This window comes from Schistocerca gregaria, chromosome 7 (assembly GCF_023897955.1).
Source record: "Schistocerca gregaria isolate iqSchGreg1 chromosome 7, iqSchGreg1.2, whole genome shotgun sequence".
NCBI classification, from domain to species: Eukaryota; Metazoa; Arthropoda; class Insecta; order Orthoptera; family Acrididae; genus Schistocerca; species Schistocerca gregaria.
In genome coordinates, this window is record NC_064926.1 from 130585331 (window position 1) to 130607068 (window position 21738).

Consider the following 21738-nt stretch of genomic DNA (forward strand, 5'->3'; position numbering starts at 1 on the left):
TTAGGTTTTCCGTGATTTCCCTAAATCGCTTCAGGCAAATTCCGGGGTGATTCTTTTACAAGGTCACGGCCGACTTCCGTCCCAATCCTTCGCAATTTCGATGGGAGCGATGACTTCGCTGTTTGCTCCCCAACCAGCCAACCAAATTTTTCGATGAAAACCGTTTTGGAGATGTTGCTGAAAATATTTCAGTTTATATTAATGCACAATTTCTATGTGCTTGCTAATGATAGTCTAACACACTTAAAACAAACAGCTGAGTTCCCGAATACTAGCTACTGCTTCAGCCTAACGGACAACCAGCTCTTGTGAAGTGTCTGTTGTCGGGGTTTAGATCATCAAACGCTTCATCTCCCCCCGCCCCCCGACACCGATTGGAAGTACTGTCCCACCGCTCTCAGTTCAACAATTGGGGAAAACTTCGTTGAAGTGGTCTGACATCAAAGGCAAAGGCGGTGGAGTACGGTTCGGTTATCTTGCAACCATAATTGTTGCCTGATTGCCAGCGGAACAGGTCAACATTTCCGCTAGTACTTCAGTAAGAAAGATACGGTAATTTCCCCCACACAACGTGTTAAACCGAAGATACGATCCAGTCACAGGTCGTAAACAGTAACAACCCACACATTTGTTGTAAATCCCTGCTGATGGTAGATTACATGAGTTGCCTTAGGATTTTCCAACTCGTACGCTTGGTTATTGTGCTTGCTGTCAGTCAAAAGCAGGGTCCTCGAAGACTCTCTCAGATTTTGTAAACATGGTTCTTTACATCTGTATGAACAAGAACTTTGTTTCAGAGCGACACCCATCTAGAAACATTATTTTAAGTTGTATATAATATTGTTTGAAAATTATCACGAAAGAACACATTTACCTGTTTTCTATTTCAAATAGCTTTCCCTCTTTACATTTGTGTAGCTACATTTGTGCCCTGTACTTTGGGCACTCCGAGACTTTACCCGGGCGGATCTCAAAGGGTATAACCAAAGCACGAGACAAGAACAAACAATACGGAATCTCGGACAACATGAAAATAGCTTGGAATGCATGAGCACGGGAAAAAACAACAACAACAAGAAGTGAGCTACAGGTCAGAAACGTCAACATGCCTGTAATATCTGAAACTAATACAAGTAGCAACGGAGGCAATAGGTAAGAAGAAGAAGACATTTAGGAGAAAGGATATCAAAATATGGAATGAAGATGTAGCAAATTTAATTAAAGAGAAACAAAAAACTTACCGGAACATTACAAATCTGCAGTACAATACAGAGAAAAACGAAAGCGAAGAATTAAAAAAAAAAAGTAACTTAACAACAGTGAGAGAAGCTCATAAAGACTTCTGGGAAAGAATGATATCAAACTTAGAAAGTAATCTACATAGTAGATAAGACATGCCTAATAAACTCTTGAAATAACAGATTCTGCACAATTACACGCAATGGACAAAGAAGCTTGGGAAAATCAAAAACAGGAATTGTGAGTAAAAACAATGATAAAATTGAACTATCGACCAGAGCAAGGAACAAGGTAATGAAAAATACCAGGGAGGCAATATTACATTGGAGGCGATACAAGGGGCATTAAAGCAAATAAAGAATAGTAAACGAGCAGAAACCGATAATATTAATGCAGAACTTATAACACGTGGAGGCTTAACATTAAAACTGGAATGGAAGGTGGCAGCCGCCTCCTGGGGAGTGGAGGAGATAATATCACTCTATGAAACAGAAACTAGACGTGCTTGTGAAGGGTACAATGGAATGAGTCTGTTGAACGCTGACTCTAAATTATATGTACAAATAATTAGTAACAAACTTGAAAGATTAGCTTACGCCCTCCTGTTGGAGGAAAAAACGGTCTGCGAAAAGGATGCTCATGTAGCAAGAATATTACAATAGTGCGGCAGATAGCTGTAAAGGGATGAAAACACACTCTGGAGACTCATACTGCACTATAGATTATGAGAGAGCATTATGAGAGAGCCTACTACTGGGTGAACAGGTATATGCTGTGTAATACAATGCAAAGGCAAAGTTATTCTAAACATTTAACAAAATGGAAGAATTCTGTGTATAAATAAGGAAATGTTACTTAATACAGGCAAAGAGTGAACAGGACTAGAAATATAATAACTATTAACAGAGGAGTACGACAAGGGTGAAATCTCTCACCCACTTTGTATATATGCGACATCGTTAGACAACGGAAACAAGGATTTAACACAAGAATTCCTGGGAACACATATTTAAATCCTGTACTCTCTCCTGAGGACCAAAAAACTTTCCAAAAAAAACGGGGGGTGATTTACAATTTGGTCTTCATCTTCTGGACACAGTGGGTAAAATCTATAACTTGAAAATGGCATGAAATAAAACCAAATTTATGACTTTTGAAGGGCAGTGCCCAGTACACTCTAAAATAATGCTAAACGGCAAATCAGTTGAACAGGTGTCTCGCTTTCAGCCCATTAGGATGTGGTATGAGTTGTGAATATGGTAAGGACATCTCCAGCAAGTTAAATAAGTTTGAATTATACACTACTGGCCATTAAAATTCCTACACCACGAAGATGACATGCTAGAGACGCGAAATTTAAGCGACGGGAAGAAGATGCTGTGATATGCAAATGATTAGCTTTTAAGAGCATTCACACAAGGTTGGTGCCGGTGGCGACGCCTACAATGTGCTGACATGAGGAAAGTTTCCAACCGATTTCTCATACACAAACAGCAGTCGACCGGCGTTGCCTGGTGAAACGTCGTTGTGCTGCCTCGTGTAAGGTGGAGAAATGCGTAACATCACGTTTCCGACTTTGATAAAGGTCGGATTGTAGCCTATCGCGATTGTGGTTTATCGTATCGCAACATTGGTGCTCGCATTGGTCGAGATCCAATGACTGTTAGCAGAATATGGAATCGGTGGGTTCAGGAGGGTAATACGGAACGCCGTGTTGGATCCCAACTGCCTCGTATCACTAGCAGTCGAGATGACAGGCATCTTATCCGCATGAGTGTAACGGATCGTGTAGCCACGTCTCGATCCCTGAGTCAACAGATGGGGAAGTTTGCAAGACAACAACAGTTCAACGACGTTTGCAGCGGCTCAGAGACCGTGGCTGCGGTTACCCTAGACACTGCATTACAGGAAGGAGCGCCTGCGATAGTGTACACAACTAAGAACCTTGGTGCACGAATGGTAAAACGTCATTTTTTTCTTATGAATCCAGGTTCTGTTTATAGCATCATGATAGTCGCATTAGTGTTTGGCGACATCGTGGTGAACGCACATTGGAAGCGGACATTCGTCATCGCCATACTGGCGTATCATCCGGCGTGATGGTATGGGGTGCCATTGGTTACACGTCTAGGTCACCTCTTGATCGTATTGACGACACTTTGAACAGTGGACATTACATTTCAGATGTGTTACGACCAGTGGCTCTACCCTTCATTCGATCCATGCGAAACCCTACATTTCAGCAGGATAATGCTCGGCCGCATGTTGCAGGTCCTGTACGGGCCTTGCCGGATACAGAAAATTTTCGACTTCTGCCCTGGCCAGCACATTCTCCAGATCTCACACCAATTGAAAACATCTGGTCAATGGTGGGCGAGCAACTGGCTCGTTACAATACACCAGTCACTACTCTTGATGAACTGTGGTATCGTGTTGAAGCTGCATGGGCAGCTTAACCTGTACACGCTATCCAAGCTCTGTTTGCCTCAATGCCCAATGCGTTATCAAGACCGTTATTATGGCCAGAGATGGTTGTTCTGGGTACTGATTTCTCAGGATGTATGCACCCAAATTGCATGAAAATGTAATCACATGTCAGTTCTAGTATAATATATCTGTCCAATGAATACCCTTTTATCATCAGCATTTCAATTTTAATGGCCAGTAGTGTATGTAGTACTACACATAAAACATTAGTCAATAAAATCAAGAATAACAAATTGACCAATTTCTACATGATAACGGCAACGACTGCGCTCACACACTGTGGTGAGACATGGATAACAACTATGCAAGGCCATGAAGGGTGCAGTCAGTTGAAATAAAATTTTTAAGGAAAGTGCAAGGCTTTACTCTGAGATGTCAAGTAAGGAATCCTGAAATAACGGAAGAATTAAATATATTTTGCATAAAACAAAGAATAGAAAATGAGATAACAGACCGGGAGAAGCATACTGAAAGAATGGGGAAGAAAAAATAGTCAGACGTGTAACAGACTATTTATCTGTAGGGAAGACAGATACATAAAGGCTAAGGAAACGGTGGCTATTTTGAACACGGAATTGGCTATTCCTTGAAGTGAAAAAGAAGAAAAAGAATTGCAGTATTTCCATATTAAATTCTTCTTCTGGTGATTTCTTTAAATGTAGTTGGGAATCTTATTGAGTGCGAGGTGAGTAAGGCCAGTCAAATAGTGGAGATAGCAAGTGTCCAGCCTTTAAAAGGGAACATAGACCTTTTCAGACTACAAACACTGCTACCAGAAAAAGGACAGCAGGTAAGGAGTCTGGAACAATATTTTGTGTGCGGGCTGAACTGCAACCCATTGTGTCGGGTTTTTAATGTGGTCACTCAGCTGATGCGAAGAGGACTTGTTGCAATCATACAAACAGGGAGAACAGTTTCGTGGCACCCCGCCTTCTGCAGGAAGCCAGTTTTTGTGTAATGTTAGACCTGAAGTAATGAAAATATAAAAAGAAAATAAGGAGAACATGGTACTCATAGCTGTCAGGCTAGCACCAAGGTAACTGCTTTGTTATTGACTATGTCAAGAAATAAGTACAAGCATCAACTACTGGAGAATATAAATAAAGTGTAGTGCAGGCGAATCGAAATCGTTGTGTCTACATGGAGAAGGTCTACTTGCTAAGAAGACACAAGATAGGACAGCTGGTTGTAATCAGGAGATGCTTGTTTCTGAACTCCGGCACTAAAACCTACACAATTGGTGAATCATGCTTCAATTGACTATTCAAGGAAGATTTCTGCATTTTTAAAATGGATCTGTTTCGTTAGCACTCGGAAGAATCACTGCCGTTGGTGCTTAAAATCATGCACAAATAGAGATAGGATAAAAATATCTGCTGAATAAAACGTTCTCGGTTTTCCAGCTGTGTCAATTCGAATAAAATCTTTGAGCTTTCGGTGGCCATCTCCGCCATCGTCGTCAGGATCACTGACTGCTGGGGCTGTTTTTTTCTTTTTTCTTTATTGTTAATTTCACACCTCATACAGGTAGGCCAGCAGCGGCATAGTACGCCGCTCTTCGGCCACAGATAAAACTAATGATACAAAAGAAGTCAATCGCAGAACACACAGTGTGGATATACAGACAGAGACATACAAAATTAAAACACACGGAGCCGTTCACGGGCGCAGAGTCCAAGATAAGAATGTTCAGGCACAGGGACATGCACAGAGATGATAGATGGCACACACGAACATTGGAGCACAAATGTATAAACACTGGAACACTTGTGTACGAACATGATGCCACAAACACTAGGTGATGATCTCCAGCGCGCGATTGTCCACTTAATGTGTGCAAGTCTGGGGACCTGCCAGGAGGGGAAGAAGGGGGTGGGGCGGGAGAGGGGAGAGCAAAGATGCCAATGGCAGAGGAGATGGTGTGAGAAATGGAGGTATCGGGGTAGGGGAAGAGCAGGGGAGGAGTGGGTAAAAGGGGGGAGGGAGGGAAGTGGGAGAGAGGGTGATCATAGGAACAAACACAGGAAGAGGGAGGGACGATCAAAGTTGGTAGGAGTGGTAGATAGAGGGGAGAGGGCATCATCAGGGAGGGGGAGCTGGCGGAAGGGTATGGAGAGTGGGGAGATGGAGAGCAGGTGGGATGTGGAAATACAGACATGGCAGTGGACGGGGGCAGGAGAGGATGGGAGAGACCAGTGGGTGAGGAGGATCGAGTTTACAGGAGGTGTAGAAGATCCGTATCCATTCGAGGAAAAGGAGGAGGTAGGGGAACAGAATACGGTCGTACAGGATCCATGTGGGGGAGGGGAGACGGATGCAATAGGCCAGGAGAAGAGCATGGCGTTCTAGGATCTGAAGGGATTCCGGGGCTGTTACGGTCCCTCGCTTATATAGGGATGATGACATCAGCAGCAGACAATCAGATCGATCCAGTAGGCGCGCGCGCATAAGTCGACCCTAGCATCTGGCGGAGCTATTGCCTGTGGCAGCACCGGTGAAGTCAGGAGGCGTTAGAGGCAGGCGCCACGTTTGAAACTGCCGCTCCCGCGTCGCGCATCTGTCTCTGCTTTCTTTCGATGTCCAACGCCCGTCCCCATGCCCTGCTGAGTGTGTATCCCTGGTCTCTGTTGAAATTATTGTTGTTTAAGCGAATCTCGGCCGCTTCCTTTATAACGGAGCCCCAATATGTAGACGCATGAGCCAACACTTTCGTATTTTCGAACTGTATTTTATGTCTGTTTTCTAGGCAATGCTTCGCTATGGCCGACTTGTCAAGCTCCCTTTGTTTCATATGGCGCTTGTGCTCAGTACAACGCTCCGCAACCGTGCGAATTGTATGTCGGATATACATGCTGCCACATCCACAGGGTACACCATACACACCGGACACTCGAAGAGCAATGTCGTCTTTAACAGGGTGCAACATATATCTTGGGGGCGGGTCGGGACACTGGCCTTAGCCCATGTTTCTGCAGCGACGCCCTAACTTCCTGCTAGTTGCTCCACAGTATGGCAGGAAAACAGTCCGTTTGGCCTCTTCTACTAATTCACCAGATGTCTATCGCGGCGGCCCTTGAAAGCGTTTGCGATGTCTCTTTTGCTACATCAACTTTCCCCCCAAAACACGCTTTAAGTTCTGCAATTCAGACTGTAGGTGGTCGTCGTCAGAGATAATCTTGGCTCTATGAACCAACGTGTTCAGGACAGCTTTCTTGTGTACAGGGTGGTGGAAACTATTGGCGTTCAAGTACCGATCAGTGTGTGTTGGTTTCCGGCACAGTGAACTCCTGACAAAGAAGGCGGAGATGGCCATCAAAAGTTCAAGTACCGATCAGTGTGTGTTGGTTTCCGGCACAGTGAACTCCTGACGAAGAAGGCGGAGATGGCCATCAAAAGCTCGAGGATTTTATTGGAATTGACGCTGCTGGAAAACCGAGAACGTTTTATTCATGTATGCCGTCACGAAATACTCTGAGGACAGAAATATCTGCTCTTGCCGGCAGTGTTCTGTGATTTTACTTCCATCTGGGACTCACCAAGAGATGCTTCAGCGGAGAGAAGGACTTCCTTCCGGGCTCCGAGGGAGAGCAGCATTTGGTGCAGAGCAGATGACTTAGAATTTTCAGTCACTACAGCAGCCACTTGCAGCCACTGGTAACTCTTATTACGGTGAACAACTGCAGCGTTTCCAACGAAGTGAAGGGATGTACGCAGAGTTTTCAGACTGGCTTTAGGGTTTTAAGTTTTTCATTTAACTACAGTTATTAGCGAATTCAACATATGCTCAAGGGGGTGGCGGGTGTCAAATTCGCTGACAGCTCTGGATCATGTAGGCAAATAACATCATCACCAACCACAATGTCCGGCTTAAATAAGACCGTTTCAGAAGACTCAGTCTAGTGTCTGGTAAGTGTGTTTGTGTTCATTTTAATCGTTCCCGTCGACCTTTTATTTTGCCTGCCTTGTGTATACGGGAGATTAACCTACATTTTAGAGACACAGTGCGGTTTCTGGGCCTAATTTTTGACTCCAGGTTGTCATAGCTGCCACACCTACGCTACTTGTGGATCGTTGATGCTGTCCACCATGCAGGGATTCGACTGGCCACGGGTGCTTATCGGAGTAGTCTCATACCCAGCATCTGTGTTGAGGCCGGGAAACCGCCACTTACGATCCGGTAGCAGCTCCTACTGGTGAGTCAGGCTTGTAAATTTCTTGCAGCTCCAACCTCGCCTGCTCACCATATTGTTGCTCATACGCCTCTGAACCGTCTTTTTACCCACCGTTCCCGGGCTACATTGTCCTTTGGGATCTGTGTGCAACGTCTGCTAGAGTCCCTTGGTGTGGAGTCTGTACGACCGCAGATCCAGGGTTTTAACCACCTGCCACCCTGGTTACTGGAGAGGCCCAGAGTGATTTTAGATTTGGTGCGGTACAGAAAAGATAGCACTCCTGCTTCCGTTTTTAATCGGGTCTTTTCTGCCGCTTTATCTGAGCACCACGTCCATACGACTGTTTCCAAGGATGGGTCTAAGCAGGGTGATGGTTGGTTGCTCTGTCGTCACCCCGGATCGTGTCCTCAAGGTCAGACTGCCTCCTGAATTTACCATCTTTGACGCAGAATTATATGCCATCTTGCGGGCACTGGAGCAGATGAGACTTTCTCCCACTGTTAAATTACTCGTCTGTTCAGATTCTTTGAGCGCTCTTTACTCTCTCCAGCGTTTGTACCCAGCAGATCAAGGAACCCAGACTATCCACGACGCCCTCCTCCAACTACAGCGACTGAGGAAGCAGGTGTCTTTCTGCTGGGTACCAGGGCACGCGGGAATTCTGGGGAATGAAAGGGCTGGTCTAGCAGCCAAGGAGGCGTGTCGTGACGGCCAGGTCTTTCAGTGTGCTATCCCACTGCATGCCCTCACCTCGCTGTTAAGGTGTAAAGTCCTGAGTCGCTGGGAACATGAGTGGCTAGAAGTGACCGACAACAAGCTCCGTGTGATCAAGCCCACAATTCGGCCGTGGCGTACTTTGTTCCAGCCACGTCGACAGGACTAGGTCATCCTTACTCGTCTTCGCATCGGTCACAGCCCTATGATGCGGACTCCGGCGAGAGGACCCTCCGATGTGTGGTGCTTGTGGTGTGCATATCAAGGTGCACCATCTTTTATTGGACTGCATTTTATTTGCTGACCAGCGGATTTCGCGGAGGATCGGCACTGTATTTTAAGCAATGCTCAAATGAATGTGGTTCGGGTTTTAAAGTTCTGTGAATTGTCCCACGTTTTTAACTAGATTTTGGGGAGATATTTTTAATGTGTAGACAGAATGGCTGGCTCAACCAATTTTTTTCGTAAGTGGTCAGCCAGTCTCATTTCCTTGTGCTGTTCTTTTAGGCCTTTCGTGGTTTGTTTTCCTCTTTTACTTTCTTGATTAGCTATCTCGCCTCCTCATTGGTTTTAATGGATGTGAGACTGCCTGTGTGACAGTCATTGTGTGGTCGTTTCGTGTGCATGCATGTACGACAGTTTTCGTTCTTATCCACCTTTGTTTGTTTTCATCGATGTCAGGGCGCTGACAACCTCGCTGTTGGGCGCCCATACGCTCCAAAACCACACACACTGTCTGCTTCTCTGATTCCGTCGGAATGAAGGTCTCTCTAGTCACAGGAAAATTGGTTGGCGAATTGTGATGTGCTGCCTGCTCCTAAACGAAGACTTCACCACAGAGACCACAGCCGGCCACCTGTAGCGGAGCGTAGTCGCTGATAGTTGCCACCTGTGTTTGGTCACAGCTGTGATTGAAGAGGACGTGGGCGAGCTGACCCTTCCTCTGGTGAAGGGCTGTACCACGTGACTGCAAACTACCGCCTACAACCTGTTGGGTGAGACTCCTAAGTACCAGCTCTCCGGTTGCACACTGTGTTGCTGATTTGGGACCTGGGCTTCCCCCTTGACGATACTTCTCATCTGTGACACGCTGTTGGCACCCGCTTAAGCCCTCGTCCGCCTTTGAGAGTGCTGGGACGGGCCGCATTAGCTGCCGATGAGCCACAGATACAGTCATAAGGAATAGCGCAGTAGGCAGTACAGTTGAAGAGGAATGGACATCTCTAAGAAGGGCCATCACAGAAGTTGGGAAGGAAAACATAGGTACAAAGAAGGTAGCTGCAAAGAAACCATGGGTAACAGAAGAAATACTTCAGATGATTGATGAAAGGAGGAAGTACAAAGATGTTCCGGGAAAATCAGGAATACAGAAATACAAGTCGCTGAGGAATGAAATAAATAGGAAGTGCAGGGAAGCTAAGACGAAATGGCTGCAGGAAAAATGTGAAGACATCGAAAAAGATATGATTGTCGGAAGGACAGATTCAGCATACAGGAAAGTCAAAATAACCTTTGGTGACATTAAAAGCAACGGTGGTAACATTAAGAGTGCAACGGGAATTCCACTGTTAAATGCAGAGGAGAGAGCAGATAGGTGGAAAGAATACATTGAAAGCCTCTATAAGGGTGAAGATTTGTTCGATGTGATAGAAGAAGAAACAGGAGTCGATTTAGAAGAGATAGGGGATCCAGTATTAGAATCGGAATTTAAAAGAGCTTTGGAGGACTTACGGTCAAATAAGGCAGAAGAGATAGATAACATTCCATCAGAATTTATAAAATCATTAGGGGAAGTGGCAACAAAACGACTATTCACGTTGGTGTGTAAAATACACTCCTGGAAATTGAAATAAGAACACCGTGAATTCATTGTCCCAGGAAGGGGAAACTTTATTGGCACATTCCTGGGGTCAGATACATCACATGATCACACTGACAGAACCACAGGCACAGAGACACAGGCAACAGAGCATGCACAATGCCGGCACTAGTACAGTGTATATCCATCTTTCGCAGCAATGCAGGCTGCTATTCTTCCATGGAGACGATCGTAGAGATGCTGGATGTAGTCCTGTGGAAAGGCTTGCCATGCCATTTCCACCTGGCGCCTCAGTTGGACCAGCGTTCGTGCTGGACGTGCAGACCGCGTGAGACGACGCTTCATCCAGTCCCAAACATGCTCAATGGGGGACAGATCCGGAGATCTTGCTGGCCAGGGTAGTTGACGTACACCTTCTAGAGCACGTTGGGTGGCACGGGATACATGCGGACGTGCATTGTCCTGTTGGAACAGCAAGTTCCCTTGCCGGTCTAGGAATGGTAGAATGATGGGTTCGATGACGGTTTGGATGTACCGTGCACTATTCAGTGTCCCCTCGACGATCACCAGAGGTGTACGGCCAGTGTAGGAGATCGCTCCCCACACCATGATGCCGGGTGTTGACCCTGTGTGCCTCGGTCGTATGCAGTCCTGATTGTGGCGCTCACCTGCACGGCGCCAAACACGCATACGACCATCATTGGCACCAAGGCAAAAGCGACTCTCATCGCTGAAGACGACACGTCTCCATTCGCCCCTCCATTCATGCCTGTCGCGACACCACTGGAGGCGGGCTGCACGATGTTGGGGCGTGAGCGGAAGACGGCCTAACGGTGTGCGGGATCGTAGCCCAGCTTCATGGAGACGGTTGCGAATGGTCCTCGCCGATACCCCAGGAGCAACAGTGTCCCTAATTTGTTGGGAAGTGGCGGTGCGGTCCCCTAAGGCACTGTGTAGGATCCTACGGTCTTGGCGTGCATCCGTGCGTCGCTGCCGCCCGGTCCCAGGTCGACGGGCACGTGCACCTTCCGCCGACCACTGGCGACAACATCGATGTACTGTGGAGACCTCACGCCCCACGTGCTGAGCAATTCGGCGGTACGTCCACCCGGCCTCCCGCATGCCCACTATACGCCCTCGCTCAAAGTCCGTCAACTGCACATACGGTTCACGTCCACGCTGTCGCGGCATGCTACCAGTGTTAAAGTCTGCGATGGAGCTCCGTATGCCACGGCAAACTGGCTGACACTGACGGCGGCGGTGCACAAATGCTGCGCAACTAGCGCCATTCGACGGCCAACACCGCGGTTCCTGGTGTGTCCGCTGTGCCGTGCGTGTGATCATTGCTTGTACAGCCCTCTCGCAGTGTCCGGAGCAAGTATGGTGGGTCTGACACACCGGTGTCAATGTGTTCTTTTTTCCATTTCCAGGAGTGTATATGAGTCTGGCCACATACCATCTGACTTTCGGAAAAGCATCATCCACACAATTCCGAAGACGGCAAGAGCTGACAAGTGCGAGAATTATCGCACAATCAGCTTAACAGCTCATTCATCCAAGCTGCTTACAAGAATAATATACAGAAGAATGGTAAAGAAAATTGAGAATGCGCTAGGTGACGATCAGTTTGGCTTTAGGAAAAGTAAAGGCACGAGAGAGACAACTCTGACGTTACGGCTAATAATGGAAGCAAGGCTAAAGAAAAATCAAGACACGTTCATAGGATTTGTCGACCTGAAAAAAGCGTTCGACAATATAAAATGGTGCAAGCTGTTCGAGATTCTGAAAAAAGTTGTGGTAAGCTATAGGGAGAGACGGGTCATATACAATATGTGCAATAACCAAGAGGGTATAATAAGAGTGGACGATCAAGAACGAAGTGCTCGTATTAAGAAGGGTGTAAGACAAGGCTGTAGCCTTTCGCCCCTACTCTTCAATCTGTACATCGAGGAAGCAATGATGGAAATAAAAGATAGGTTCAGGAGTGGAATTAAAATACAAGGTGAAAGGATATCAATGATACAATTCGCTGATGACATTGCTATCCTGAGTGAAAGTGAAGAAGAATTAAATGATCTGCTGAACGGAATGAACAGTCTAGTGAGTACACAGTATGGGTTGAGAGTAAATCGGAGAAAGACGAAGGTAATGAGAAGTAGTAGAAATGAGAACAGCGAGAAACTTAACATCAGGATTGATGGTCACGAAGTCAATGAAGTTAAGTAATTCTGCTACCTAGGCAGTAAAATAAGCAATGACGCACCGAGCAAGAAGGACATCAAAAGCAGACTCGCTATGGCAAAAAAGGCATTTCTGGCCAAGAGAAGTCTACTAATATCAAATACCAGCCTTAATTTGAGGAAGAAATTTCCGAGAATGTGCGTCTGGAGTACAGCATTCTATGGTAGTGAAACATGGACTGTGGGAAAACCGGAACAGAAGAGAACCGAAGCATTTGAGATGTGGTGCTATGGACGAATGTTGAAAATTAGGTGAACTGATAAGGTAAAGAATGAGGAGGTTCTACGCAGAATCGGAGAGGAAAGGAATATGTGGAAAACACTGATAAGGAGAAGGGACAGGATGATAGGACATCTGCTAAGACATGGGGTAATGACTTTCATGGTACTAGAGGGAGCTGTAGAGGGCAAAAAGTGTAGAGGAAGAGAGAGATTGGAATACGTCAAGCAAATAACTGAAGACGTAGGTTGCAAGTGCTACTCTGAGATGAAGAGGTTAGCACAGGAAAGGAATTCGTGGCGGGCCGCATCAAACCAGTCAGTAGACTGATGACCAAAAAAGAAAAAAAAAGAGCCGCAGAAGACTCTTGGATCTTGTCCCGGCTACCGGTCCGACATCTCCTCTGGGTCCTGACCCGCCCAACAGCCGCAGCGGACGAAGCACTGTGCCCGCATTCCTTGTCGCACTAAAGTCCACGAATCAGCGCCAGAGAAAACAATCGGAACTTAAATTCGTAAGTGATAAATGTGTTTCCATACAACACTGGCTCACTGACGGCTTAGTGCGTATGACAGCCACCCACACCTCCTTTGCTCTGCCTCCTGCACCAGTAACACCACCACCACATCTGATCCGCTTCCGCTCACTCTAGAGAAATGGTTCAAATGGCTCTGAGCACTATGGGATTTAACTGCTGTGGTCGTTAGTCCCCTAGATCATAGAACTACTTAAACATAACTAACCTAAGGACATCACACACATCCATGCCCGAGGGAGGACTCGAACCTGCTACCGCAGCGGTCACGCGGTTCCAGACTGTAGCTCCTAGAACCGCACGGCCACTCTGGCCAGCTCACACTAGAACTCTTGATCCAAAGAGTGAGGGCTGTAGTTCTTCTTTCACATCTACGATTAATATGTGGCAATCACTGTGCTATTTGTGCGAACTTAATCGTTCGTCCAGAAGTTGTGTTTACTTCGGCGCATGTAAGACAACGTGTCTACCTGACCTTTACCAAGGACCTGAAATTTTTTATTTTCTCGTTGTCGTCCTGGAGAGCAGTCGGTCAGCGGGCCATTGGCTGACGTCTTCTCACAGCCATCTCTTCTCTATCGTTCCCGGTTGGTGTGCCGGCGCTTGACTTAACGCCCTAACAATTTTAACATGCATTATTTATTATTATGTAGTATTCTGCCTAGTGGCAGGTCCATGTCTTCGTACGGAGAATTTCTGATTCCACTGTTCCCTGTCTTCAGCTTCTTCCTTCAGTCTGTTGCATCTCCTTCCATCTTTCATGTCGTCCAGATGTCGAATTCTTCTCCTTCCTCGTCCTGCGTTTCCTCTGAGTTTCCCTTCGATGACATCATGTATAAGTCCCTCGTGTTTAAGTACATGTCCAATCCAGTTGGCGTTTCTCTGAAGAATTGTACGCAGAATACTTCCCTTCTCTCCTACTCTTCGCAGTACATCGTCATTTTTTATGCGATCTGTCCACCTGATCTTTTCCATTCTTCTCCAGCACCACATTTCAAAGCTCTCTAAGTATTTTTTCTCCTTCTTTTTCATGGTCCATGTCTCTGCTCCATACAGTGCAATGCTCCAAATGTAGCGCTTCATCAGTTTATTCCTCAGTGCCAAACTCATTCTGCTGGTCAGCAGACTCCTCTTCTTGTTGAAAGCAGCTTTGGCCATGGCGATTCTTGCTCGAATTTTCTTGGTGCAGTGGGCATACTTTGTGATAAAACTTCCACGTAATTGAACTGATTCACGTTTTCCAGTTCCCGATTGTCAACAGTTATCTTCAAGTGTTTCTTATAAGCTTTTATCGATACTCAGTTATCGTAATGGTTTCATCTCCTTGTGTACTTGTGCTTCACTTGGAGTCCACACGAAATTGCAATTACTAAGATGTTATAGCGACCATTGTCTCATTTAGTAGTTGGATAAATCTCTGTATTTCATCAACTTGTCAGTTACAGTACCGATATTTTATATATGCTACCTCTGTTTAATAAATTAAATTAATTAATTTATTTGTTATATGAAATTTGTAATTAAATTCACTTGAATCTATGGGGAGCAATCTGATTATTGATGTGGTCACTCAGTACAACTCTTTCTGACGTCTACAGCTGTATGTCGATGGCTCAGCTACACTCTCGCAAATGGTTATCTCATCAAAAACCGGCTGTCTTCCGTAAACCTCTGAATTTTCAGCACTCAGAAGCACTGCTTCAACTGTGGCCCGGGGGCCGACTGCTACATATGATGTTCCAGGACGATTGGTCAATATTTAGGGATATGGCAGGAACGATCATTATAAGCAAAAAAAAACGTCTAGTAAACATGGGCTTTAAAACGCATACCTTAAGAACTATGAGAACTTATTGTTCTTCAGTAATGTGAAACAAATGTCTTCTACTGCAAGGTCCTTGCATTCCATAGTTTGGGAGGAGGTGGTATGGACCAAAACTAGAAAAACTTGTTCAGCAGAAGATACGTGTTTCACAGCAGATAAATAACCAAGTGCTCATAGGTCATAAAAAAGCACTTTAGAGCCGATGTTTACTGGACCTTTTTTTTTTCTTGTTTACTCCTGGGACATATTTATTAGCTCTTGGTTCCCTCACATTACACAAAAATGATATTCAAAGCGAAACAGTCGTTAATTACTGAATTCAATGAAATAATTTTATGCTGAGTTGAATCATTCTCTTCAACTTAAGCGATTATAAATTTCTTTCGCCGTCTTGGAGGGTGTGGCATCACATTGTGTGCAAAATTTGAAATTTGATAAGGTATTTTAGTATTACTCGAATTTTTTGGAAACTATATCTTTCTAAACATTCATGGTGGTGTCTGTTTGTTCTATATCGTGTCTTCCTACCACTTTCGCGCAACGACGCTCTGAGCATGTTTTTTAGCGAATTGACTAGTTTGAACCTGGGACCTGTTGCTGGTAAGGAGACGCCAGACCACACATGACATGTACAATTCAGAAGAGGTCAGTGAGACTAGCGATGATATAACCAAATACTTAATGATCTCAGCGTCAGCTCCACTGCACTCCCTGTAAAAGAATCTTAATACTAACTAAATTTAGTGGAAGGGGTTCAAGGCTTTCCTTTTTTTTAGTTAGCTGGTAAAATAACTTCGAAAAAGCAGTTAAGTTTACCATTGGAAATTTTATTCTACTCACAAAACATCGTTTATAAATTGCACTATTGATAAAAGGAAATGTTTTAATACAGGATGGTAAAAACCAACTGCGTTCAACAAAAATGTGAACAAATATTCCCTGAATGGGTTTCCAAGTTCTACAATCGATCGAAGGATGACCTATGCCATATCACATCTATAATCTAGGTTTAATTTAAGTTTCACAAAAGAGAAAACTATCAAAATGGTCTACAGTGACCCCCAATTATCTTTAATTACTTATCTAACTTGTCGTAAATTACAGTGGCTGATGTGGCTTCTTAATAACTACATAACAGAAAAATCATCGCGTTTCCGATTTTTACTTCAAGTGGCAAATGTGAACACGATGAGCTTTAATTGACGATCGCACTAGTATTACGCAAAAAAGGGTGTAACAGATGAGACTTTCGCAGTTCTGAGTGTAGCCTTATGCGCTAAAAAATGCAGCATCGCGTGCGTTCATTACCTTGTCGGAGTTAAGGCAGCGTCAGGGCGGCGGGCACCATAGCTTCGCTCACCCCTCCATCTCGGAACTAATCCCTCTCCTAACTTCTCCTTACTACAATTTACCGAAGTTGGTTTAAAAAAATTATCTGGCTGTGTTTTCATCTGACCAATCAGGGTCTCAATGTTAATCTTAAGCTCCGCCTACAAAAATTCTGTCTATCCAGTGAGAAACGTTATACTTTAAGTGGTGGGGCAATGTTTTTAATGTTTGCAACGTAACAGAGATGCGAAAAAGTCTCACGCTAAAACCTGCAGCTGGTGTGGTCCTTTTAGCGTTATCGTGAGATCTATACTGTTCTTCTGGAGGGCTCTATCTTTTAACATGGGCTGGTGGGTGGTCCTAATGTAACAGACACGCGAATAAGTCTCACGCTAAAACTTGCGGGTGGTAGTGGCCCTTTTTTGTTATCGTAAGATCTATACTGTTTTTATGGAGGGCTCTAGCTTTTAACATGGGCTGGGGATGGTCCTTGACGTAACAGAGACGCGAAAACGTCTCACGCTCAAACTTGCGGGTGGTGTGGTCTTAGCGGTAGGCTGGTGACGTGGGTGTCCAGTTCGTCCCTTATCGTAGGGCCTTTCAGCTTAACACGGTTCTGCTCTCGGCTTCTGTTCTCGTTTCTCCCCTCGGAACTGCGTCTGTCGCATGGTGGGAAGGTATGACATGCATTTAGGCATTGTTGTGTTAGTCTGTGGTATTCATTTGCTCACTCGTTACTCGTATTACTTTGGTTAATTTAATGTCACGATATATTCGGAGCTATGTGACATACTACTGGATTTGCTTATCATGTCAGCGTTTTCATGGAAGCTGCTGGATTTGCCTGATACCTTACATATTCGACAAGTTAGCTAAGTGTTATGTAAGATACATCTCAGGAGCAGCGTCAAGCGGGCGCAGACAGCGAACGGAGCGCCAAACTCGGGTCCGGCCTCAGACAGCTGCCACTGCCACAGACTGTGGACGAGGCGGGCGCGGACGTCAGTGGGAGCACCAGGGCAGGGCCAAAACCTCAGGAGCAGCACCAGGCGGGCGCGGACCGCGAACGGAACGTCCGACACAGGACGGGCCTCAGACAGCTGCCACAGATGGCGACCAAGTCGGCCGCGGTCGTCCGAGGGAGCACCAGGGCTGAGACAACACATTACAAGCAGCGCCAGGCGGGCACGGACGGCAAACAGAGCACTCAGCTCCCTCTGGGCATAAATACTGGACAATATCCACCAATACGGCAGTCTCAGGTAGCACCTGAAAACTAGTTACGTGGCCGAAATATTGTGCCAAAGCGAAGCAAACATCTGGCAGTAGACCCAATTATTCCACATGCCAAGATCTCGCCGGGAAAGCCTGAAGAGTCACAAGATACATCTTCTTTCATTGCGATTGTTGTGAGATGAAAATGTGACGGTGTTCTGTGATAATATGATGGTCATTTGAAAGGGAACTCAAACATAATTAATGAAAAAATATTAAAAACACAATATTGTATGGAACATAGAGAGGTTTGAAAATTCGATCTCAGACAACCTTGCTAGAAACGTATCATCCGTGATATAAAAAAAAGAAACATTTGTAACAACTGAAAAGAAGCGGCTCCCCAATAATTTGGCAAATACAATTATTGGTGGCATAAATAGTAATTAAGTGTTTTGTGTATTCTCTTGTTGCGGCTCGAAACGTATCTCTAGTAAACTAATGTAAACAAAAATTAACTGATTTCTTTATACCTTCACTACAAGAATAAGTATAGCACCAATTAATTGGAATCATCTTTGAGAACAATGTGCAATGGGCTGTCGCTTGATTGCACGAAGTCCAACGAACGGAGAACCTCTGTCAGTACTTGTTTCTGCACTTTGTTGACACTCGCCACCGGGCATGGCTACACTGCCAGCTGAGCACATGGAAGTCGATGTCACTACCGGCTGCTCATGGACGTACATGAAGGCATCTGGTGTTGGCGTTGCTTTTACACCTGTGCACCTTTCTGCGCGCACTAGGCGGGGGCGGCCGTTCCATGTTGGGGCAAAGGAGCGCACGCAGCGGTGCAAAGTTAGGCATGCATCTGAAGTGTGCGCAGTGGACACTGTGCACTGGCGCATCCTTTGGTAATGACCATCCAGGAGTCTGCTTATGCCTTCGAAACCCGTGGACGTTGAGTGACCTTCAAGTGGACCCTTGAACATATCGGTATCCTGGGAAATGAAGTTGCTAACAGGCTGGCCAGACTAGATAACGGTAAATTCATTCTGGAGATCAGCACACCAGAGACTGGTCTCCGTTCGCTCTGCTGTATTGTTATAAGACCTTCTACCGCTTCTTCCCTTTTATTTAATGTTTCCACTTTTGGCTTACTTCTTTTGTTTCCTTCTTCAGTGCGATTACACATTTTACGCATTTTGCTCCTTCCCCAGATTTTAGACTATAGGATTCTTTTGGGGTATAGTTTTAATCCGCGACCTAGGTGATCACGGAAAAAGGGACTGATGACGAAGCAGTTGAGCCCCTTTACCCTACAAACCAACCAACCATCAAATCCGTAATACCTCACTTTATAAGCTACGTTTTCGCCTCACACCGGATTTTACATGCGTATTTTACAGGTACACACCGGATTCCACATGCGTATTTTACAGGTACAAGTAGGGTAGCTTTGAGCCACTGTAGCCGCGCGGGATGAGCCGAGCGGTCTGCGGCGCTGAAAAATGGTTCAAATTGCTCTGAGCACTATGGGACTTAACTGTGGTCATCAGTCCCCTAGAACTTAGAACTACTTAAACCTAACTAACCTAAGAACATCACACACATCCATGAGGCATGATTCGAACCTGCGACCGTAGCGGTCGCGCGGTTTCAAACTGTAGCGCCTAGAACCGCTCGGTCACTCCGGACGGCTTAAGGCGCTGCAGTCATGGACTGTACGGATGGTCCCGGAGGAGGTTCGAATCCTTCCTCGGGCATGGGTGTGTGTGTTTCTCCTTAGGATAATGTAGGATAAGTAGTATGTAAGCTTAGGGACTGATGACGTTGGCCGTTAAGTCCCATAAGATTGCACACACATTTTGAGCCACTGAATTTAGGAACGGGTAAAGATATGAAGAAAATTTTCAAAGTTGTTCGGCATTGGGTTCTTAGGAATATACCGTAAAAATTACAGCCAACTGCTCTGCATAGCAGTCGGAATGCTCGGCTAGGTATTGGTCCGCTGGTGGCGGCGAAAATAGGGAGTCAAACCCTTTTTGCTTTTTGGCGAGGAACCACCCGTGAACTAATGGTGCTTCCATAAGTGCCATAAAATCTACTGTAGATCACATCGAATACATAAAGAGCTGAGGAAACACACGTCGCGTCACAGTTGGCAAAGAAATTACAAGTTTATGTCCAACGCCGACCGCTGTCGTTCAGCATCCGGCGGCCCCAATGGAGCTCATCTGCGGAGCTACTACACCTCCTGCAGCTCTGTACCACAAGTGCCCACTGCCGACGAAACGTAGGAGGACTAGCGGGAGAAACTCAGCGCACTCGTGCTCTGAGCTCCATCGCTGCGCATACACTGTATAGTTGATCCTTGTAAGCTGATAATGGCGTACACTAGATGATTAAAAGTTTCCCGAGAAACTTATGTGTGGGAAATTGACCACAAGATGTCACAGGAGGCAGACCCACGGGTATAGAAAAATATGTGAAATATTGCCATGTTAGGGGTAAAAAGTAGCAGTAGACGCCGCATGATCGGGGTTCCGTCTTCTTCGCTTGTACTTTAGTGCAGAGAGACCTTTCCTTGTGGACATTTTGATAGCTGGACTCTGTTTCTAGTTGCACTAAGTACTGAGTCTTCGTACGTCTGGAGAAATACAACTTAACTAAATCTCCTGTGTGCAGTGTTATTTGTTCACTAATGACGATAACATTTGCCACACCAGTATGTAGCCCACATCTCCTTACCACCGCATACGAATTCGTTCAGAACATACACAGATGGTACCTAGCCACGGGCTATCCGAAACACTTGGCCCTAATATTGTATCACGAACTGAACCCGAGTTACGAGAACCAGAAAATCTAGTTTCTATGCGTGGTGTTTTGGAGAACATTAGGTGTGCATGACTTCGCATGCGTATCGATTTATATGAATGGAGGTGAAACGTGATTTTTTTTCAAAGAATATTCTTAGGAATTTATTTTACTGACTAGCGGCTCATCGAGAACATTAACACCTTCAGTCACACTATGTAAGCATGGAAGTAGTTGCCAGGGAGTACTGATGAAATCGTAACCAACATTCCTTTTAACAAATGGGAAGTTTTATTTACTTTAACAATGCCTAAACCCCTTTTTTTTTAAAGAAACGGATTTAAAATTATAATCAGAAAGCACCCTCTAAATATCAAGTTACAATTTATTCAGAGGCAGAAAGAAACAAGTTTTGAAGTATGAGCTTTCGGCCAACACACCAGATTACTTTACAGTAAAAGTTTTAACAATTTACACAAGCACACAAACTATGCACCCCCGTAGGAGGGATTGAAATGATACAAAACACTAGCAATTAAAATATTAACTTTGCCACCGAAGGTGCAACTTGATTTTAACCTAAGATAATTCTTACTGTGAAAGGGTGGAAACTTTATATACTAAAATGATCATTTAAATAAAAGCCCATGAAATGCAATCCTATACAAAATTCTACAAGGTTGGCCAAACAAGTTAAGATGCTCTTCAGTACATAGACACCGCCTCTCAAGATCTTAGGTAAGATCAAAACATATTTCAGACAGACACTAACTGCCTAACTAATGCGGACGATCGACAGACGAGCAAGCTGGGCACGAGAGACTGAACAAGAAATCAGATAGAATTTAACAAGTAAATCACACAACATATCATCAATCACTTAACTTCTAATAAAATGCGATTTCTCGAGAAGGCCTGGCACAGCACCCCCACATCGCTCTCCCGAACCGTCCACTGGCAGCCGCTTCAACGGATGCAGGAAGGCGCGACGATCTCCCGTCTCACGGCGTCGCAGCTCGCACCGGCCAGACCGATATCGTGGGTTGACTCCTGTTGCTCTTGTGTCGACCGCGAAGCCACTACTCCTCGCTATACGGCGTGGCCCACTGGACTCACGTGGAGA

General features: G+C 45.3%; 1 protein-coding gene across 1 annotated transcript in view; it reads right to left on the reverse strand.

The window, feature by feature from the left end:
- LOC126282323 (luciferin 4-monooxygenase-like) overlaps window positions 1-21738 on the reverse strand; it is an 86580-nt gene that overhangs the window by 63207 nt on the left and 1635 nt on the right. Inside the window, exons 2-3 of the mRNA XM_049981980.1 lie at window positions 18426-18666; window positions 17534-17810 (exon numbers count right to left, since the gene is read on the reverse strand). Of these exons, the coding sequence (XP_049837937.1) occupies window positions 17534-17810; window positions 18426-18666 (518 nt within the window). The remainder of the gene's footprint in view (window positions 1-17533; window positions 17811-18425; window positions 18667-21738) is intronic.